The 18,395-nt window shown below is 50.7% G+C and overlaps 2 protein-coding genes and 1 long non-coding RNA gene across 6 annotated transcripts in view; 1 reads left to right on the top strand and 2 right to left on the bottom strand.

Annotated features, from left to right (window-relative positions):
- The window catches only part of LMF1 (lipase maturation factor 1), a 175,225-nt gene extending 167,128 nt beyond the window's left edge, over positions 1–8,097 (bottom strand). For 2 of the 4 annotated variants that reach the window (XM_072349078.1, XM_072349077.1), the window contains exon 1: positions 7,893–8,035. Coding sequence is in view for 1 of the 4 variants with exons in the window: in XM_072349084.1 (XP_072205185.1) it covers positions 7,893–8,097 (205 nt within the window). In the remaining 3 variants the exon portion in view is untranslated. Of the gene's footprint in view, positions 1–7,892 lie in introns of all 4 variants that reach the window. The other 2 variants (XM_072349084.1, XM_072349081.1) reach the window with 2 other exon arrangements.
- A 674-nt stretch (positions 8,098–8,771) lies between these two features.
- LOC140258811 (uncharacterized) lies at positions 8,772–14,019 on the bottom strand. The gene is made up of 3 exons (XR_011905296.1): positions 13,850–14,019; positions 9,556–9,684; positions 8,772–8,961 (listed from the first exon to the last, which is right to left on the bottom strand). It is a non-coding gene; the product is annotated as an uncharacterized lncRNA (long non-coding RNA).
- A 164-nt stretch (positions 14,020–14,183) lies between these two features.
- On the top strand, positions 14,184–17,928 carry SOX8 (SRY-box transcription factor 8). The gene is made up of 3 exons (XM_072349469.1): positions 14,184–14,948; positions 15,923–16,161; positions 16,973–17,928. Exons 1-3 carry the CDS (start codon positions 14,506–14,508, stop codon positions 17,701–17,703), a joined length of 1,413 nt encoding a protein of 470 aa, XP_072205570.1. The 5' UTR covers positions 14,184–14,505; the 3' UTR covers positions 17,704–17,928.
- The last annotated feature ends 467 nt before the right edge of the window (positions 17,929–18,395 follow it).

Genomic DNA, 18,395 nt, shown 5'->3' with positions numbered 1-18,395 from the left:
TCCTAATGCAGATGAGGAAAACAGCTTAATTGCATTGCAGATGCAGAGAGAAAGTAATGCATTAATCTCAAGACTTTCAGATGGAATTAACTTTCCACAAAACAGCGTTTGTACGGGATACACCAGGAAGCCCTCAGCTCAGATACTGACTGGGGAGCACAATTTAAGCTGCCAGAAGAACGCACTCAGTTCCTCTGGAGCAGCAAAGAGGCAGCTGAACCTTCTGACCCCTTTTATTTCAGTTTCACCAAACACACTGCAGTGTCACAGCTCCACCATGCATGCTGGCTGTGCTGATTTACTCCGTGTGCCCTGTCCAGCACACACAGCCCATGGCAGAAGCAGATTTTATCTGCAGTGTTACATTTTGATTTCAGCGGGCAACCCATTTTTATGAAGAAATGTTTATCCGTGCACCTATCAAGCACTGGAATTTGTCCTCACACTGAACACACTTCATATTTCACAATACTGTTAACGAGACCAAAACACATCATCATTCATCCAGCAGCGTCACAGTTAAGCATTGCAACTGCAGAAGATAGCAGTTACGATACGGGCTGACCTTCTGGATCCAGTTGGCTGGAAATACAAAGACTTAATATTTTCCCATCCCCTAAATTGCTACTTTTTATTATTTTACAAGTTGCTGCAGCTCTCCCGTGTTTGGTATCTACACTCTCACACTGGACAATCTTAGAACAGCCAGATGCTTTTTTTAACAGCACGCAAGCAATTTAATTACAGATTGTAGACCTAGAATTTGATGTTCTACAGAAGAAAGCTGGTCAGCTTCTAGGGATTATCTCATGTTTTAGGAATCTCCTCCAGTCACCAATTTGCAGTTCACAAATGCAGTCGTCTCCATTTCTCAGAAAAATAATATATATATGCATATATTATAATATATAAAAATGAAGGCCAACATTTCCTGATTAAGCTCCACGCGTTTTGGTCCCAGCAGCTCACTCAGCCTTGTCACAAACACTATCCAAACAGCAGCCACGTCACACACAGCAACATCTGAGGTCTTGCAAAATGCCAGTGGGTTGTGTGTCATTCCCTTCCCCAACCCCCCACCCCCCCCTTCCGTTAATGATCAAATCCATTTCCTTCCTTATCTGAATACTGGCACTCTGCAAACAAGGATTTGGGTGCTCATCCGGTTGCTCTCTATGGGAACGCTGACGGAAATGTTGTGTGAAACTGTATCCCAAGTTCAGGCCTGGATCCCCATTTCCCAAAGTCAGACTTGAAACCCAAGGGAGAAAAGACAAACGTGTGTGTCCCCTCCCCCCCCAGACACAGAGCACGGTCTCCAGGTCAGTCAACCCATCTCTCTGCACACAGCGTGTATTTCGTCCACATTTTAAACCCCCACTACAACACGACCCAACACCCCTGAGGTCCCTGGGAAGGTCCCCACTGATACCAACAGGTCCTGAATCCAGGTGTGAATGCAATCATGCTGGGGTATCATTGGTTGCATCTCCTGCCCATCTTTTAGAAGGGGCACACAAGTGGATACAGACTCACAGGATATTTTACTCTCTTACTGACAACAACAACAACAAAAAGCCTGCAACATGAAAGAATTAGTTCAGGACAACAAAGCACATATTTTATATGTCGGAGCACTCATTTTTTCTACCAGCACTTCTTCCTGATTACTGCATAACCAGAGAGGCCATCACACCAAACCAGGGGGAACATAATGCTTTTGAGCCTCAAAAGACCCTATCTTCCATTTTGAGTTAAAAACAAATGAATAATTAAGACCAGCTACATCACAAACTCCACACCATCAAATGCTCCAGGAACTGCTGCCCCAACCCAGAACTGCTAAGCAGTTTAAAAAGCAAAACCTAAATTAGACCCCTGTGCAGTATGCAAGATAAACAAGGAAAGGGTAATTTAGGAAAAACAAACTATAGCATTCAAAGTACGCACTGTATGTACAAAATACTGCACAGTCTGAAAGCAGACAAGACTGCATTATAGGTTGGCGTGAACTGCACATCTAAAGGCTGCACAGACTGGGCTCGAAAGTGGCTTCCCCTCAGAACACCAATTATTTGCTGTACTGATGACATTTTGCACGTAGTGACTTCACAGCAAAATCCCATTGGCAACAGCCCTTTGATTCTGGCTTACTCAGACAAAAAGTCCCTTTTGCCCCCAGAGCCCGTGCTTTTGTTCCTCTTCCTTAGCCCCTATTCTGAAGCCTCTTCCCTTTGGCCTTGTGTTTGGGGGTTTTCCACTCCCCATCCTCCCCCTCCCTCCAGGTAAATATGGTCAAGGGAGTTTGCTTCCACCTGGGGCTCTTGCTGGCACACCTGCTGCATGGCCAGGGCACAGGGGCAAGGTTAACTGCTGCCCTGACACAGCCATCCTTCCCCACACCACTGCTGGGAATGACACAAGGCTCTGGGAGGGCTCCCAAAGCAGGGCTGTCTCCTGCAGGCTCCTAGCACAGCTGAATACATCCCACATTCTCCAAAGCCAGAATAAAGCTCCATCATCTTTCCCACCCATGTTGCAGCTGCTCGCTGCATGGACTTCCCCACACCCCGAACAACACTGCCTGGATTTGGGCATCTTCATCCCATGCCCATCCCTTCTTTCCCCCAAAGCACTCTGCCTCGCTTCTTTGCAGATCAGAGAACCCTCTGCTTCAGCGACTCCCATGCTCCCTCCCACTCAGGAGTCTCTGACAGCTCACATGGGAGCACGCTCCTCTACCTGCTGCCAGCTGATCTTTACATAAGTAATGCATGTAAATTGTCACCAGCTGCTAATAGACCTTCACTACTTATCCTCACCTCAGAAGGTGCCTGACTGTACTTTTCCATTAACTCCCCCTCCACCTTCTCCTTGCCCTCCCATGCTCCTCTCTCTCCCCCACATGAAGGCGTTCCTTGTTCAAACCCACATGCTACCAATAAACACAACTGGAGCATGCAACACAGGAATCACCCATCTGAAATGATTTGGTCTATCCACATTGCCCTGTCACCTCAGCTCCTTTCCTCCAGTCCAGGCCCAGCCTGTCATGGTAGGAGAATGAGAGAATCCCATTCTTCATGCTCTGTAAAGATTTAAAGATGTGAAACCTAAGACTTTCCGGTCGTGTGGCTTTCTCTCCTCCCCCCCGTATTAGAAGAAGTCTCAACTTTTACTTCAAGCCCAAACCACAAGAAGAAATGAACCAAAAGCACTGAGTTTTGCATGAAAACCAAGCTACCTTTTGCACACACAAGAAAAGCCTGCCTGGAGCCATATATCAAGTGCACCTTTGACCCAACGAGGCATTCAAAAAAAGCCCTATGCTGGCAAATGGAGCTTGTACTGCTGACAAGAAAATGGAGCAGAACTTTCATGGTTTCCTAATTACTATTAGTTTTCAACTGATAAATCCCCCAACAATGTCCTGTAATACAAAAGCAAGAACCCCTAGCAATAAGCAAAGAGCCATAATGAAATCGAGCAGCCCTTTTTCATTCCACAGCCACAAGCAAACACAGCCAGCCCATTCTCAACACTTTTTTGTTCCACTGCCATTAGCAGCAAAGCAAAGACTTTGGGGTGGTTGTACGTGGGGACTTTCTAAGTGCCTCTCTCTCCATTGTCTCTTGGTTTGAAATAACCTAAAAGCAAACACAAAAGGCTGTGGCACTGCTAAGAAGTTCCCTCACCGGTCCCTCGTTGTTCAATGCTATGCAGGCAGCAGCACGGCCTCCAGCTCTGAAAAGATGCATCCGCTCCAGAACAGCTCATCTCTGCTGTTCTGGGAGGCAGGCTCGCTCCTTCCCACTTCTTGCTCTCATTTCTCTCCAGTTATCACTGCTTGCTGTCCATTCACCTTCCTACAGTGCAAGCGCTTTGCTCAGTACCAAATGCACTTCTCTCACCTGGTCCCTCTGAGCAGAGTTAAACGAGGGGCACAGAGCTCGCTAGCAGATACAGCACGAACACACTGCCTTCGCCGTGCAGCCTTGTTAACAAGCACCAGACCAAAATAAAACCTTACAGGGAGAAAAAGCATCAGAAGGTGTACCACAATCCTGAGGAGGCAGTTTGAAAGCTACTGGGAGCCTTTAAAAATAACTGAGGGAAGAGAAGGGGAAAGCAAAGGAGATGGCAGAGAGGGGAGGAAGGACACCGGGGAGAGCCAAGAGCCCACAGGAAGCCCAAAGCCCCCAAGAAGGCTTTGGATTTCAGAGCTGGGAAGAAGAAGCACAAACCTCCTGTAGCCCTGGCTCTGGGGAAAGAAAATACTGCTGTTAAACAATACATGAGGAGAAGGAAGATAAACTGCATTTACATACTAGCTTTTCTTCTTTTTCCTTTTTTCAAAGCACTCCACAAAGCATGGCTGAAATTGGGAAGGGTGGTATCTAATTACTTGGAACTTCTACATCTGGAATCTGATGATGGTAATCATCCAAAAGAAAAAGGGGCACTTAAAATGACTTAGAAAAAATGAAGCACAACAACACAATGAAAAGACTTCAGAAGTCAAAACTGCACTTCTCCAAGCCTCTGCCCCATGAAATACTGACTGCAATTAGCTGTGGAAAATAGGTGTTAACAGAAATCAGAGAGGGCAGCACCAGTGCCATATAAAGATGCCTCTACAGAATCAAGGAGAGGGAACTGGGCAGCATGGCACAGCACGGGACCTACAGAATGTAGGCTACTATTCAAAACAGAACTGCACGGACAGTTGCTTTATTTACTTTAGTGCTCAGGCTCGAGAACCCCAATGGCCTACCCCAATGCAAAGAGCAAGCCTCCAAGCACGTTCAGCTCAGAACCATCTTCCCCTTCCTTCCCACCCCTGTGAGCAGCAGGTGGGTTTACTCACCAGCCTCCACAAATCAGATCCTTTCCACCTTCCCACCTCTAACCTGCCTCCCAAGCAGACTCCTTGCCAGGGACTTCCCAGGCTCTGGATGCTTCTGGAAACCCCCTCCAAGTAAAAAAGAATGAAGAGAAGAGCTGTTATAACCAAAGGGAGCACACAAAGGACACTTTACACCTGCCTGGCTCTGCCGGTCTGTCCTCCTTCCAGAGCTGAAGATCTAAAGGGAAAGCATCCCCTGGGCTTGCAGCAGGCAACCCAGCAGCCTCAAGAATGTCCTTGTGCAGCCAAGAGGAGGGAGGGCAGAAGCATCAAGGATGAGTTGAGAACCTGTCACCCCCACATCGCTGGGCACATCAAATCATGCTTCTCTCTACTAATCCCAGGGGGTCCTTCTCTCTCTCACCCCTCCCTTTGCACTCAGCAGGGATAACGAGCTCCATTAATTAGCAGGAGCAGCAATCATGTTACAGGGGTGACCACTTTCCCCAGTATTTTACTGCAAAACTCTCCCCTGTCCCCCAAAAGTTTTGTTCCTGAACACAGCAGGAATGAAAGGGTTACATCGACAAAGGTGAAATGAAAGAAGGGGAAAAAACATCCCACAAGTGAGGAATGTCAAACTGTCACAACGCCATCAGCCGTTTCCTCAGCAAGTCTGAGTCTCGGTGTGCACAGGATTGCCACGTCTGGGAAAAAAATAATCTGTCAAGAGTAAATGGTTCCATCTTCAAAAGAGAGATTTGAAGAGGTGCTTGGCACAGGGGCTTCAAATTGTTTTCTGCTGTTTCTAAAGCCAGGCTTGCAGAAAAGATCAAAAGGCAACCCACCTTCCCTCGAGAGCATCCCAGCACAGCCATGCCACGGCTCTGCAGCCTCCGACAGAGGAATCTGCCTGATGTTGAGCTCTCCATCTCAGACATACCAATCAGTTTCCGCCCCACAAACCTGCCAGCAGGAGGCTGCACAGCATCTCCCCCACACTGAGAATCAGAGCTGGTGTCCCAACAACGCTGGGGACAACCAGAATTGGAATTAGACCTGTCTCAAACCTGCCCATATACCTGCCTTTGAGTCAGCTGGCTGTTACTCAACCAGGACAAACAGCAGAACTCACTGTTACCTGACTGCAAACAAACAGAAGTTGCATAACTTACAGTTAAACTTCTCTTTTCTTGTACCTCTCCCATCATAAAGGACAGACTCCTACCCTGTTCCTTCCAGCCTCTGCTTCTGGCAGCTGAAATTCTTCCTCTGACAGCACCTCTCTAAAGGCTCTCCACACTTTGCATTGTGGAAGCATTAGGGGATCATCTCTCACCACCTCCAGGCATTCCTGCTCTTGTCTCCTCCATAAAAAGAAGAAACCCAGTTCTTCTGCCTCTATTTGCTCGCTGTGCTTTCAGTCAGCAGCCTTCCATCTCATCTTCATTCTCTTGCTTTCACATTTCCCCCCTCCTTTTTACCACGCTGTAGCTCCCATTACCCTGAAACCAATGCTTGCTCCCCACCTCTCACCACTCCAGTTATCCCAGGTGAGGTCTCCCATTCACCAGAACACCCCATCCCTCTAACGTGCTCCTTGCCACCCCCTGGCTCTTCACCTCTTGCCTGCTCCCTTCCTACCCAACACACCAGGGCAGCATTTGTTCCGGGATGTGATATATTTATAACCCCAAATCCATGGATCTGAAAGCAGCAAGCTCTGCAGAACACACAGCAGAGAACGCCGATCAGTTTTTCATAAGGAACTGCAAACTGAGCTAAGGGGAAACTCAGCAGTCTGGATTTACACACGGGAATATCAGAATCGCTTTCATTTTGACTGAAAGAGTCATAACCCCGCATTTCACCGAGAGCTGAAACCAAACTAGAAACAGAGCACGTGTCAAAGCCATACAAAACTACAACTTCTGCATGGTTTTGATGCAAAATAATCTAAGCAGGCTGGCAGCCTACAAATCCTAACGATTTTGTGGACAAATCTGGGGCAAGTTTAGAATTTGTAACATAGTGTGTTACATGTCAGTTTAGGTTTCACTGCGAGTATTTTTTCAGTGGAGCGGTAGCAGGCTCTGAGCACAGCTCTCGGTAGAACTTGCCAAAACAAGAGCCAAATGCGTACAGCTGAGTCGGAAACCGGTTTCACCATATCAAGTGAATGGCAACTCTTGGACCTCAGGGGGACATCACAGAATCGTTGTGGTTGGAAGGGATCTTTGGGGACCATCCAGCCCAACCCTCTGCTAAAGCAGAGTGCCCTACAGTAGGTTGCACAGGACCCAGGATGGGGTCTTTCTCTGATCCTACATGCGGAAGCTCCTTTGCTTTAAGTTCTTCAGCACCTGATGAGGAGCTCCTCTTGCACCACTGCTTCACAACACATCTTGAGGATGGCCAGAGTTGGCACTCCTTCCTCAGTTGGAGAGGAGCCCCCAAACCACCCCATGCCCACCCAGCCAGCAGTACTGGGCATCGGGGCCTTGTCCCACAGTTGGGCACAAGAGGTGGAAGTGAAAACAAGCAGCTCTTCCATAACACATCATGGAATCACATCATGGCTGAGTTGGAAAGGCCCTGACAGCTGCCAGTCCCACCCTTGCCATGGGCTGGCTGAACCCAGCATCACCAGGTTGCCCAGGGCCCATCCACGGCTCCAGTGACGGGACACACACAGCCCTCTGAGCGAAGGATTTCCCCCCAGCATCCTACATGCCTCACTCACCCCTCAGGCCTCGAACACAAGCCCGCATCCCGACACCCCAAGAACAACCAGCGCTCCGTTGGGGGCTGAGCCCCGGCTGGATGTGAGCCCCGACTGGATGTGAGCACCGCACCGCACCGCCCCAGCGGACAGCAACGGGTCCTCAGACCTCCACACCGCCCCCCGGCAGCTCGCAGCCCCCAAAACCCTCCGGAATTCCCGCGGTCCTGCTGGCAGCGAGCCGTGCTACCCGCAGCGCCGGGCCGTCCCCCACCCGCTCCCTTGAGAGAGAACGCGGCGCGGCGGCAGCGCCCGGACACTCACGGTACAGCAGCGCTACGGAGCGCAGCAGCACGATGCGGGTGAGCCAGAAGGTACCCGGTGACAGCAGCGGCCCGACCCCGCCGCCCGCCGACTCCGGGCCCTCTGCCTTCCCCGGAGTCTCGGGGGCGCCGCTGCCGCTCGCCGCCGCCCGCCGCTGCCTCAGCGCCGTGCTGGGCGCCGCCATGTCGGGGCCCGCAGCGAGCATGCGTGCGGCCGCCCCCCGCGGGCCGGGCAGGGCGGCGGGCGGAAAGCGACCGGCTGAGGCGGGCAGCCGCCGTCCGGGCTTCGCTGGGGGTCCCCGGGAAGGAGGGCGCAGTTGTGACCGAGTCGGAGCGCTGTGGGTCAAGGAGCGGTTTTGGTGCAAAAATGCGTGTTGTGTGCTCCGAACCCGAGGAAATAAAGGTGTATAAATGCAAGGATGTGGGGATGGTGCAGAAAAAGAGGCTTAGAGGAGACCTTATGGCACACGCCTTCAAAATTTGGGGGGGGTTGTGGGGAGGTACAGCTTGTTCTCCCAGGTAACTGCAATGGGACGAAAGCAAATGGCCTTAAGTAGTACCAAGGGAGTTCATGATGGGTTTGGGGATAAATTTCTCCTCAAAAAGAGTGGTCGGGCACTGGCACTGCTGCCTGGGGAGTGGTGGGGTTGCTGTGTTCCTAGAAGCACTCATAAAACTCATAAAAATCACTCATTAAAGTAGGAAAAGCCATCTCCGATCCTCAAATCCAACCCCAGCCCATCCTACTGTGCCCACTGACAGTGTCCCCAAGAGCCACATGTCCAGGCTGACTCTATGACTATAGCCATCAAACGCTTGACCCCATATTCAGCCATAGATATGGTTTTTAACCAAAAAGCATTTCAGTAAAGTGCCCCCGGCTGCTGTTTAGTTGGTTTTAGAAGCTCATCCCATCCAAGTAAGCAGCGCATTGCTGAGCTGTGTGCTGCGCTCTGTGCGTATCCCTTATCAGGTGTAACACCATTCAGAGCTCCCCCAGGCTGTACGTCCATCCCTTATCAATGCCTCTTTTGTTTTTCCGGTTTCCCATCACCGCTGCTTGCATTGTTCTGTTAGAAGGGGAAAAAAAAAACAACACAAGCCTGACATAATGGTGCATTGTATAGGCAAGGAAAAATAAGCTATTTGTTAAGGGCTGCGGGTGGACTGCAGTTTGGCTCTCCCTTCGGATTAGCCGTGAGGTTTGCCTAGATAGATATAAGGAGATGGGAGCTGATGGTTTCCTTTGTGGGGTCTGCATGAAACTTGTACAGCAAATTCCACGTGAAGTGGCAACGTCTGTGAAACAAAGTGGATAACTGAGGAAATTGCTGAGGAAAAGTGGAAAGCTTAGGCTACAGATTGAGCAACAAGGGAATAACTGGAGCTGGGAAGGGGGACGTGGAACTCTATCAGTTTTCATGGTGAGGGATTGCCCTGAGCTCTGCAGCCTGGGCTGGGACAGCAGCATGCCAATGGTGCCTTGCAATGATGTGAGCTGCAAGGCTTTAAGTATATTACATTGCATAACATGTTGTTACTCTAAGAGACTGACCCAGCGCTCATAAAAGGCCCGTAGGAGCCTTCCTTGAGCCCTAGTGGAAGATGGATCGAGCCATAAAGGAAAACGTGCCATAAAATGGTGGATTAGAATGCTGAATTACCTTCCCTCTGTTCCGTGGCTCGTGTTGGTGCCCAGCTTTGTGTGCACTGTCGTCTGCGTTTGGTTTTCTGCTCACTTTTTGTTGTTGTCAGCTTTCATTTTCATGTTGTAATTTCTGTTGGCTTTCCCTCTTCTCAAACAAAAGTATCAGAAAAGAAAACAATGTTAAGAACCCAGCAAGTAACACAAACGAGATATTTAAGAGCCAGGCTCTGAGTCTCAAAGGGAAAGCGATTCATAAATGTCAGGCCTGCAGGCAGCGCAGAGGCATCATTGATGCTGATCTTCATTCAACAAAATGCGAGCCGCCACGTCCCCCCGCCCGACCCTATTTTGCTGTGTTCCAAACAGCTGCAAAAGTGTCAGAGAAACAAGCATTTACTGTCACAGCACCCAGCAGCTGTCCCCATCAGCACCTCAGCCCTGCTGTCCCTGGCACCCTAAATTACTCTGTGTTCATTCAGGTCCAGACTTTCCTCCCCCCAGCTCCCCCCCAACCCCCCTTCTCTGGCTGCCAGGAATTGGGTTTAAATAAAACCAAGCGAGTGAATGCGTGCAGAAATAACTATTTTGTAAAGAAGCATTAACATTTGGGGACTCCTCTAAAGAAAACATACATTCACTTATAGATAATACAGTAACGGGCAATCCCACGGAGCATTCAGCTGCATCTGCTGAATGGGAGATGGGATCTCATGAAGAATTTGGGAGCTCCATTCTCTCACTTAACATTTTTTTTTCCCCAGCGCTTATATTTTTTTCCATTAAAATCTCTGATCCTTCCCCGTGGAAATCCAATCCTTAACTCCTGGGTTAGCAGGACTGAAAAGGATTTTGGGGGGGAAGAATTACTTTTTTCCTATGGTATTTGTACAGGGCCTATAACAACGAGTTTTGGGGGAGAGGGGGGGTGTTGATTCTGAGACCGAAAGAGAAATGTGTTGAGGTTTGTAATTACTCTCAGCTCCGGGTCTTTGGCTGCCAGCACTGCGGCTGTGAGAGCTGCAAAGCAAAGACTCTGCAAGGCAAAAACTCCAAGTGAGCCACGAGTTCACATCTTCCGCTGGGATATTAAGAATCTCCTGCCATGATGAAACCTAGAAAAGGACTCAGGATTCCCTTGCACTCCTCTCCATGTGCCTTTTCAGCAGGGGAAGGTCAGAACAGCCCTGCCTGGTGCAGGTGTGCTGAGTTTCTGTATATCTCCAGGTAAATGTTGGTGTGTTGGAAAGGAGCTGCAGGGAGACACGTTCCTGCATTACGTTTATCCTGCAGCTGTCCAGAAAAAGGAGGGGTGCATGAGCTCAGAGCCCCATTAATGCAGTCAAAACTAATATTAAACTAATATTTAAGCACCTCTTTCTTCACCCTGCTCTCAGCAAGCAGCTGTGCAGAGGGTGCAGGTTTGCTTCCAAACATTGTGATGCAAGCCCCAAGCCCCAGCTCTTCGTGGAAATGTCTCTAATAATGGGCTCTGGATGAGGCTGTAACAATACTGACTTGTTCTTGCTGCGGTGGGAGCACCGTGTCTGGAACGCAGGAACTCTGATGGGAGCACACAGTCGTTTTTCACTCCTGCTGTGCAGGTGACACTGAGGATTTTGAGTGCACAGCTAAGCTTGGTGCTGGTGGGAGCGATGGAAATAAATGCTGGGGGCTGAATAGTAATTAAAATATGCAAAAAACTTCTGTCCGTTTTCATCCTCCAAAGGGCTCTGACTCCTTAGATCTCCAAATTGTCCAAAGCGGCAAGGCTCAGCTCGTGTGCATGGATGACAAATTTCAGACCACAAGTGATCAGGCAAGCAGCTGAGAGATGTAAACCCTGTGTTAGATTTGTATGAGCAGACTGCGGTCTGTGCTGGAGCTTTTGCAAGCACAAGCTGTAGGACCCAGTACTATGGTTCATCCTGAGAGCAAAGCTTTTCCGCTCTTCTGCTGCTGTTTTACTTGAAATTAACTGAGAACTGCTGCGGATCTTTTCCTCCCTGTTAGACACCAGAAGCTGCACTGAAAACGACTGAATTTTGTTCTGCAGAAACCTCTGAGCTGCCGCTGAAATGCCGTATCCTCTGGGCAGAGCATTAATCCCGCACATGTCAGAGGCTTATTTTAACACGATGCATAGGTTACTCTTATCTGATTAGGGATTGTATTTTCTTCTCCCTGTAAGGCTCTTTCTATTTGCTCTTTGAAATTCCCATGTAAAGTCTGCTCGCGGTTCAAAGGTAGCCAATTTTGAAAAATGATAACTTCACCACTCGATCAGATTAAGCCACAAAGCCCACTTTTGGCTGCAAATCTCCTCCTCCCCCCCCCCCCCAGCCAGCAAGGGAGCGTGTGCTGCAGAGCATTTCCCATCGTGTGTTCTCATATGACTCTTCTGTTTGATGCTGAGATGAAATGACCCTTTCCCGGTGTCCACTGACAGCCCTGCAGCCAGGACACTGCCATGCAGGAGCAGGAGATGTGCTGGAAAGGAAATGGGACTGAGGGTCAGGGTGTCTCTACCCCATAGTGATTCTGAGGGTTCCCAGAGACAAGCGACAGTGTGATGGAGCCAGGCACACAGATGTGGGTTTTAGTGCTTGATCCCAAGCAACGCTGGTGTGAGCTGGCCAGGAACTTTATCAGTGTCAGACTTCACAAAAAATGAAGCAACACTGCCAATATTGGCAGGTGCCTGATGGGCTCTTGCTGTGCCCATCCTGTCAAGAGCAGCTTATTTATCCCTCTGTTCCACCCCAAATCATCCCTAAACCTGCATTCTATTTAAGCCTCCACTGAATTATGCAAACCTCACTGCTCCCCAAAGCAGACTCTGCAGTCTGTTTCTCCTTTGGCCCATGAGGCTTGGCCTAACGGGCATAGTTGAGGAAGTAACCCCTTTCTTCTGGTAAAGGCCAAAGGATATCAACCAGGATATGGCACAAACCAAGCAAACAAAATCACTAAGGAAGAAACACACTCACACATTCTCCTACAGAAGTGGAACTGCAGCGTGGCTGTACCTGCCCCTTGTTTCAGTCCCTTGTGCCCTTCCCTTTCTGATGTCGGTGCTCCTCCCAAGCCCCAGATAAAACAACACATGATGTGGAATCACCGCAGGACCCGTCATGCAGCTCCATCCTGCAGCTCCATCCTTTGCCTATCCCTGAGCAAACATCCTCGATTCTTTGTCACACCAAATATGGACCTGCAAGATCCCCAAAGCAGGTGTGAGCAAACGTGTTCTGCCCATCCCTGGCTCTCCCCTTCCCCTACCCATCCCAAGAATAAGAAGCAGTGGCTCCCAATGTTCTCCTATCTGCCTTTAAATGTGGGCCAGGAGGTGAATCTCACTGCCCAGGGGCAGCACTGGGGAGCCAGGCAGGACAGCATGATGTGAATGCAGAGAAATGCAGCATCACTGATCTCACAACCCTCAGGGCTGCAGGATGACCTGAGCCTAAGGGCAGCACAGCTCTGGTTGCCATTCCTCACCCCACAGAGCCCTTCCAACCCTACAATGACAATGGGATCTTCCTTGGGAGCCACTGCCATGAGAGGCTGACCGCACTCAGGGACTGAAAGCAGTGACTATTTCTTTGACTCAGCCACCATTCATTCAATGAATGAAATACAGTTTACCTGACTCACACAAATACCATGCAACAAACTCAGTAAGGAGCCATAAGACCCCACAGTGACCGGCATCACTTGTCAGATGGCATAAAGAGTTCTGCTGAGTGTCCCACAGCACTGCCAGCCCCATAAGCACTGCTGAACCCACAGCCCCATGGAGCTTTGGGCTGGAAGAGACATTCCCTCACTACCATGGTTAACATACAGATGGTGTATTCAGATGGTGAATTCAGAGCTTGCACTTTATTTCAAGGTGAGAATACAGTGCAGGAAACAAACGATGCTCACAGCCACACATTGCTGCTATTTCCAAGTGTTTGAGCACAATTACCGTTTTTCCCTGTAAAATCTTAGACTTGACCCTGTTTTTCCAGGGCAAAAGAGAAGCTGAGGAAGGAATAAAACCAGATTTCGGGGCACAGCTTTCTTCCAGCCCTAATTATAGGGCTGGATTCCGCGGCTAATTAGAATCAAATGCTCCCAATGAGTTCTAGGCTGAACTCGGCCCGGAGGCTGCTGGGTGAGCGGGGCTGCACCGGGCGGCTCGGGACACACAGAGCACCGCGTTTCTCTCCTGGTAACCACCGACTGAACAGCTAAAAAGCAACGCAAGGAGCAAAAATTCAGCTCACCCCAACCGCACCGAGACCCCATTACCCGCATAAAAGGACCTTTGCGCACAACCGGGGCTTAACCGCAGCCCCGCAGCCAGGAATCCACATCAACCCCAGCGGTACCGCACAGCGGAACCTCCTCGGAGCGTTACAGCCAAGGAGAACGGAGCGGAGAACCGAAAGGAGCGGAGAACCGAACGGAGCACCGAGCAGCTCCGTCCGGCAGCGGAGACTCCAAGCGGGAATGCGGAGCGAGAGCGGCACAGCCCCACGCTGCACGCACCGCCCTGTATGGAAATGAGCTCCGCCCTCTCCGCCAATCGGGAGCGGCGCTGGGGGCGTGGCCTCACTCCTGCGCCTTAAAGGCTCCCGTTGCCGCGGGCCGCGTTTCGCATTGGATGTGGAGCGCGGCGGCGGATGTTGGAAGCGGTGCGTGGCGCCGGGATTGCTGAGAGAGTTTGATCGCATTTGTTTTTTTTTTTTTTTGGGCTGATTTTTTTGCTACCTTTGTGCCTTTTTGCCTTTTCTTGAAATCGAATTCTGCTCAATTTTTTTTTTTTCTTTTTTTTTTTCCCTTTTTCCTCGCCTTTTGGGAGCCTGCAGAGGGCTGCACGGCACTGCCGCTCCGCTCGGGGCGGCTCAGCCCCGCGCCCCCTTCTCGCCTCCCCCCCTTCCCATCCTTTTCCCCATCCCGCCCCGCCCGCGGCCGCCAAATGCTCAACATGACCGAAGAACACGACAAAGCGCTGGAGGCTCCGTGCAGCCCAGCGGGCACCACCAGCTCCATGTCCCACGTGGACTCGGATTCCGACTCCCCGCTGTCCCCCGCCGGTTCCGAGGGCCTGGGCTGCACCCCCGCGCCCGCCCCGCGTCCCCCCGGTGCCGCCCCGCTGGGCGCTAAGGTGGATGCGGCCGAGGTGGACGAGCGCTTCCCCGCTTGCATCCGCGACGCCGTCTCGCAGGTGCTGAAGGGCTACGACTGGAGCCTGGTGCCCATGCCCGTACGCGGCAACGGGTCGCTCAAAGCGAAACCTCACGTCAAACGGCCCATGAACGCCTTCATGGTGTGGGCGCAGGCCGCCCGCAGGAAGCTGGCCGACCAATACCCGCACCTGCACAACGCCGAGCTCAGCAAGACGCTGGGCAAGCTCTGGCGGTGAGTCCGCACCGCGCATCTCCGTGCCGCCCGGGGACGTTCCGGGACTCCGCTGCCGTTCGCGCAGCTTCGCATCTCTCTCACCACTTCTATCATACGGGTTTTTCCTTTTCTCTTTAACCACTTTCCTTTCTTTAACTTATTTTTCCCTGTCCGTCTTTGCCCGCCGAGGGCTTCTCGGGGGAGCACTCCAGTCTCCTCAGTCCTCGCTCATTCCTGTCTTTTCCAGCACGTCCTACATCCCGAGAAACGCTGCTTATTTTCTTACTGCTTCTTTTACAAACGGCTTTTCCTAACGCACTTACTGTTTTTCTGGCCGGCTTGCTTGCTGCCTAACAATCTGTAAAACCAAACAAGCCGATTTTTAGCTCCGATTTCGTTCTGCTTTCTTTCTTCCCCCGCTATCAGCAGCGCTATTAGCGCTGATGCAAACTTTTCTTGCTGGGTCGTGTGCTGCAGCTGCACCAAACCTGCACTGCCGCTGCCAGCTCGGGCTCCTCAGCAATGCCCAAAGCAAGATTGGGGCTGGGGCAAGATTGAAGAGAAAGAATCCCATTGCTTTGCCTTTGGGAGTTCTTTGTGAACCCCACACAAAGCTGGACGTGGGCAGCGCTGCGGGTTGTGGCTGCAGGGTGGCATTTGTAGGGTGACTGTGGGGAATTATATTTGGCAAAGGGATGAAAAATGGCATTTTAAATGGGAATTGGGGGGATGTTTTGTCCGGTTATCAATATTGGCAAGGATGTGCTCTTTTTCTGCCTTGATAACTGAAAGTTTAACACATATTTGCAGTAGGGTTTTGGGTTTTTTTTTTTGGTGCTACGGCAGATTTGTATTGAACCCTTTGGTCAGTGCAGTGGGGATGTGAGTTGGAAAATAAACTGAAAACTTCTACGAAAGAGGCATTAATTTTGGATTTTTCTCTCTTTTTTTTTTTTTCTTTTTCTTATTTTTTTAAATCAATCCCAAACCAGTTTGTTAAGCGAAAATGAGAAGCGGCCCTTTGTGGAAGAAGCAGAACGGCTTCGAGTCCAGCACAAAAAGGATCACCCGGATTATAAATACCAGCCCCGGAGGAGGAAAAGTGTGAAAGCTGGACAGAGCGACTCCGACTCTGGGGCTGAGCTCAGCCATCACGCCGGCACCCAGATCTACAAGGCTGACAGTGGGCTGGGGGGCATGGCTGATGGCCACCACCACGGCGAGCATGCAGGTAAGAGGTCCTGGGGGGCTGAGAACTGCTCACTGTGGAGGTGTTGCTTTGCGACTCAAACCCGCCACTGGGCACAAGTGTGTCTGCACCCTTGGATCCTGTGCAGTGTGGGACTGGGGGGGTATCCAAAAGCAGAGCCGTTGCTCTAAGAGCTGAGGTTTTGCATCAGGTTGTGAGCGTGGCCATGCGTTTAGTTACTAAATGCGACTAGAAATGCCCAAAGTGCACAAATTATCCCGATTTTGTGTCTAGAGAGGAAATCAATTGTGAGCGGATACGGATTAGTAATGCATTGGTCACCTGAAGGGTGCATTGGGGGAGTGGTGCTCACCAGAGCTCCCCGTTTCTTGCAGTGCTGTGAATTGGCATGGCTTATGTGTTGATAGATTCCAGGAGGATTGCGAACGTCCTGCGGCTGCAGGCGTGTCTGCGCTCTTGCCCAGCCTGGCTGGGATTCGGCCCCTTCCCGCATGGCTGGAATAGCCTCTCTGCTCTGGGAGAGCCATGCTGGCCTCAGGCCATCTGTGTAGAGGGGTCCTTCTGTAAGGGTGACCCCGTTGGGATGCTGCACTCATTGGGTTGCTTTCCCCACTATGAACTGTTGGTTTTGTGAGCATTGTACCCTGATTTGAGAATATAGTGGGGGGGTTGGGAGAAGGAGGGGGACATCAGCCACCTCCAACATGGGGCTCTATTTTAAAATTCCCCCTTCTCCTTTTGCAGCATGGAGGGGGAGAAATGTGTGGTTCTCAGTCTCCTTGAGAGATGTTTTGTTGCTCTCCTTAAAACTTTCCTGTCTCTTTGTCCCCAGGTCAGCCCCACGGGCCGCCCACGCCACCCACGACCCCCAAAACCGACCTGCACCATGGCAGCAAGCAGGAGCTGAAGCACGAGGGCCGCCGCCTCGTGGAGAGTGGCCGCCAGAACATCGACTTCAGCAACGTGGACATTTCAGAGCTGAGCAGCGAGGTCATCAACAACATGGAGACCTTTGATGTGCATGAGTTTGACCAGTACCTGCCGCTCAATGGCCATACTGCCATGCCAGCTGACCACGGCCCCAGTGCTGGTTCCTACAGTACGTCCTACTCCCACTCAGCAGCAGGCGCCGGCGGAGCTGGCCAGGTGTGGACTCACAAGAGCCCGGCCTCAGCATCACCATCATCGGCTGATTCAGGCCAGCAAAGGCCACATATTAAAACAGAGCAGCTGAGTCCCAGCCACTACAGCGACCAGTCCCACGGCTCCCCTGCACACTCCGACTACGGCTCCTACAGCACCCAGGCTTGTGCCACCACTGCCTCCACCGCCACAGCTGCCGCCTCCTTCTCCAGCTCCCAGTGCGACTACACGGACCTGCAGAGCTCCAACTACTACAACCCCTACCCTGGTTACCCCTCCAGCATCTACCAGTATCCCTACTTCCACTCCTCACGGCGTCCTTACGCGACGCCCATCCTCAACGGCTTATCCATCCCACCGGCCCACAGCCCCACCGCTAACTGGGACCAGCCAGTCTACACAACCCTGACCAGGCCTTAAAAAGGATGCGTGGAGCTCCTCAAGGGCTTCCCCGACGTATGCACTAATGAAGGAATGAAGAGGAAGAACGTGGAGTGCCGCGATCGTTTCCCAAGTGCCTCCTGAGCCGCTGGGAACTCTGCTCGTTGTGACTGGGTGTCCCCTTGCTTTGAAACTCTCCATAAGAACAGAGCTCTATTTTTCTTTAATTAATAAAAATTTAAAAGGAAAAAAAAAAGAAAAAAAGAAGAAGAGTTAAAAAGAAAGAAATACTGAAAAGGACTGGTGATTCCTTTTGAATAAATGAAGGACGAAACCGTTCGACTCCTCTGTGAGGACTGAACTTGCTCATTGTAGAAGCTGACAAGTGCAAAATGGGGCGAGGGGGGGATGGAGGTGGGGGGGGGGGAAGGAAGAGACGTTGGAGACTTTTAGGGTCTGTTGCAATGTGGGAGACGGACCAACCTTGAGGGCAAGAACTCACCCGGACCAAGGCGTACGGAAAGCAAAACCCCAGCGATTCTGCTTAACAATCTTGTGGGAACAAGCGAGTGTGGTGGGACCAACCAATTACATGTCTGAAGTGTTTGTTTTGTAGTCGAGAGTTCTTCTAAGCAAGGTTTGGCTGTAATTAACATTTTTTTTTTGTTTTGGTTTTTGTTGGGTTTTTTGGTTTTTTTTCTGTGTTTTTTTTTTTTCTTTTTCTTTTGGAA

Source organism: Excalfactoria chinensis, chromosome 14, assembly GCF_039878825.1.
Source record: "Excalfactoria chinensis isolate bCotChi1 chromosome 14, bCotChi1.hap2, whole genome shotgun sequence".
Taxonomy (NCBI): Eukaryota; Metazoa; Chordata; class Aves; order Galliformes; family Phasianidae; genus Excalfactoria; species Excalfactoria chinensis.
The sequence above is the reverse complement of the archived record's forward strand: the minus strand, read 5'-3'. Positions and strand labels throughout refer to the sequence as shown.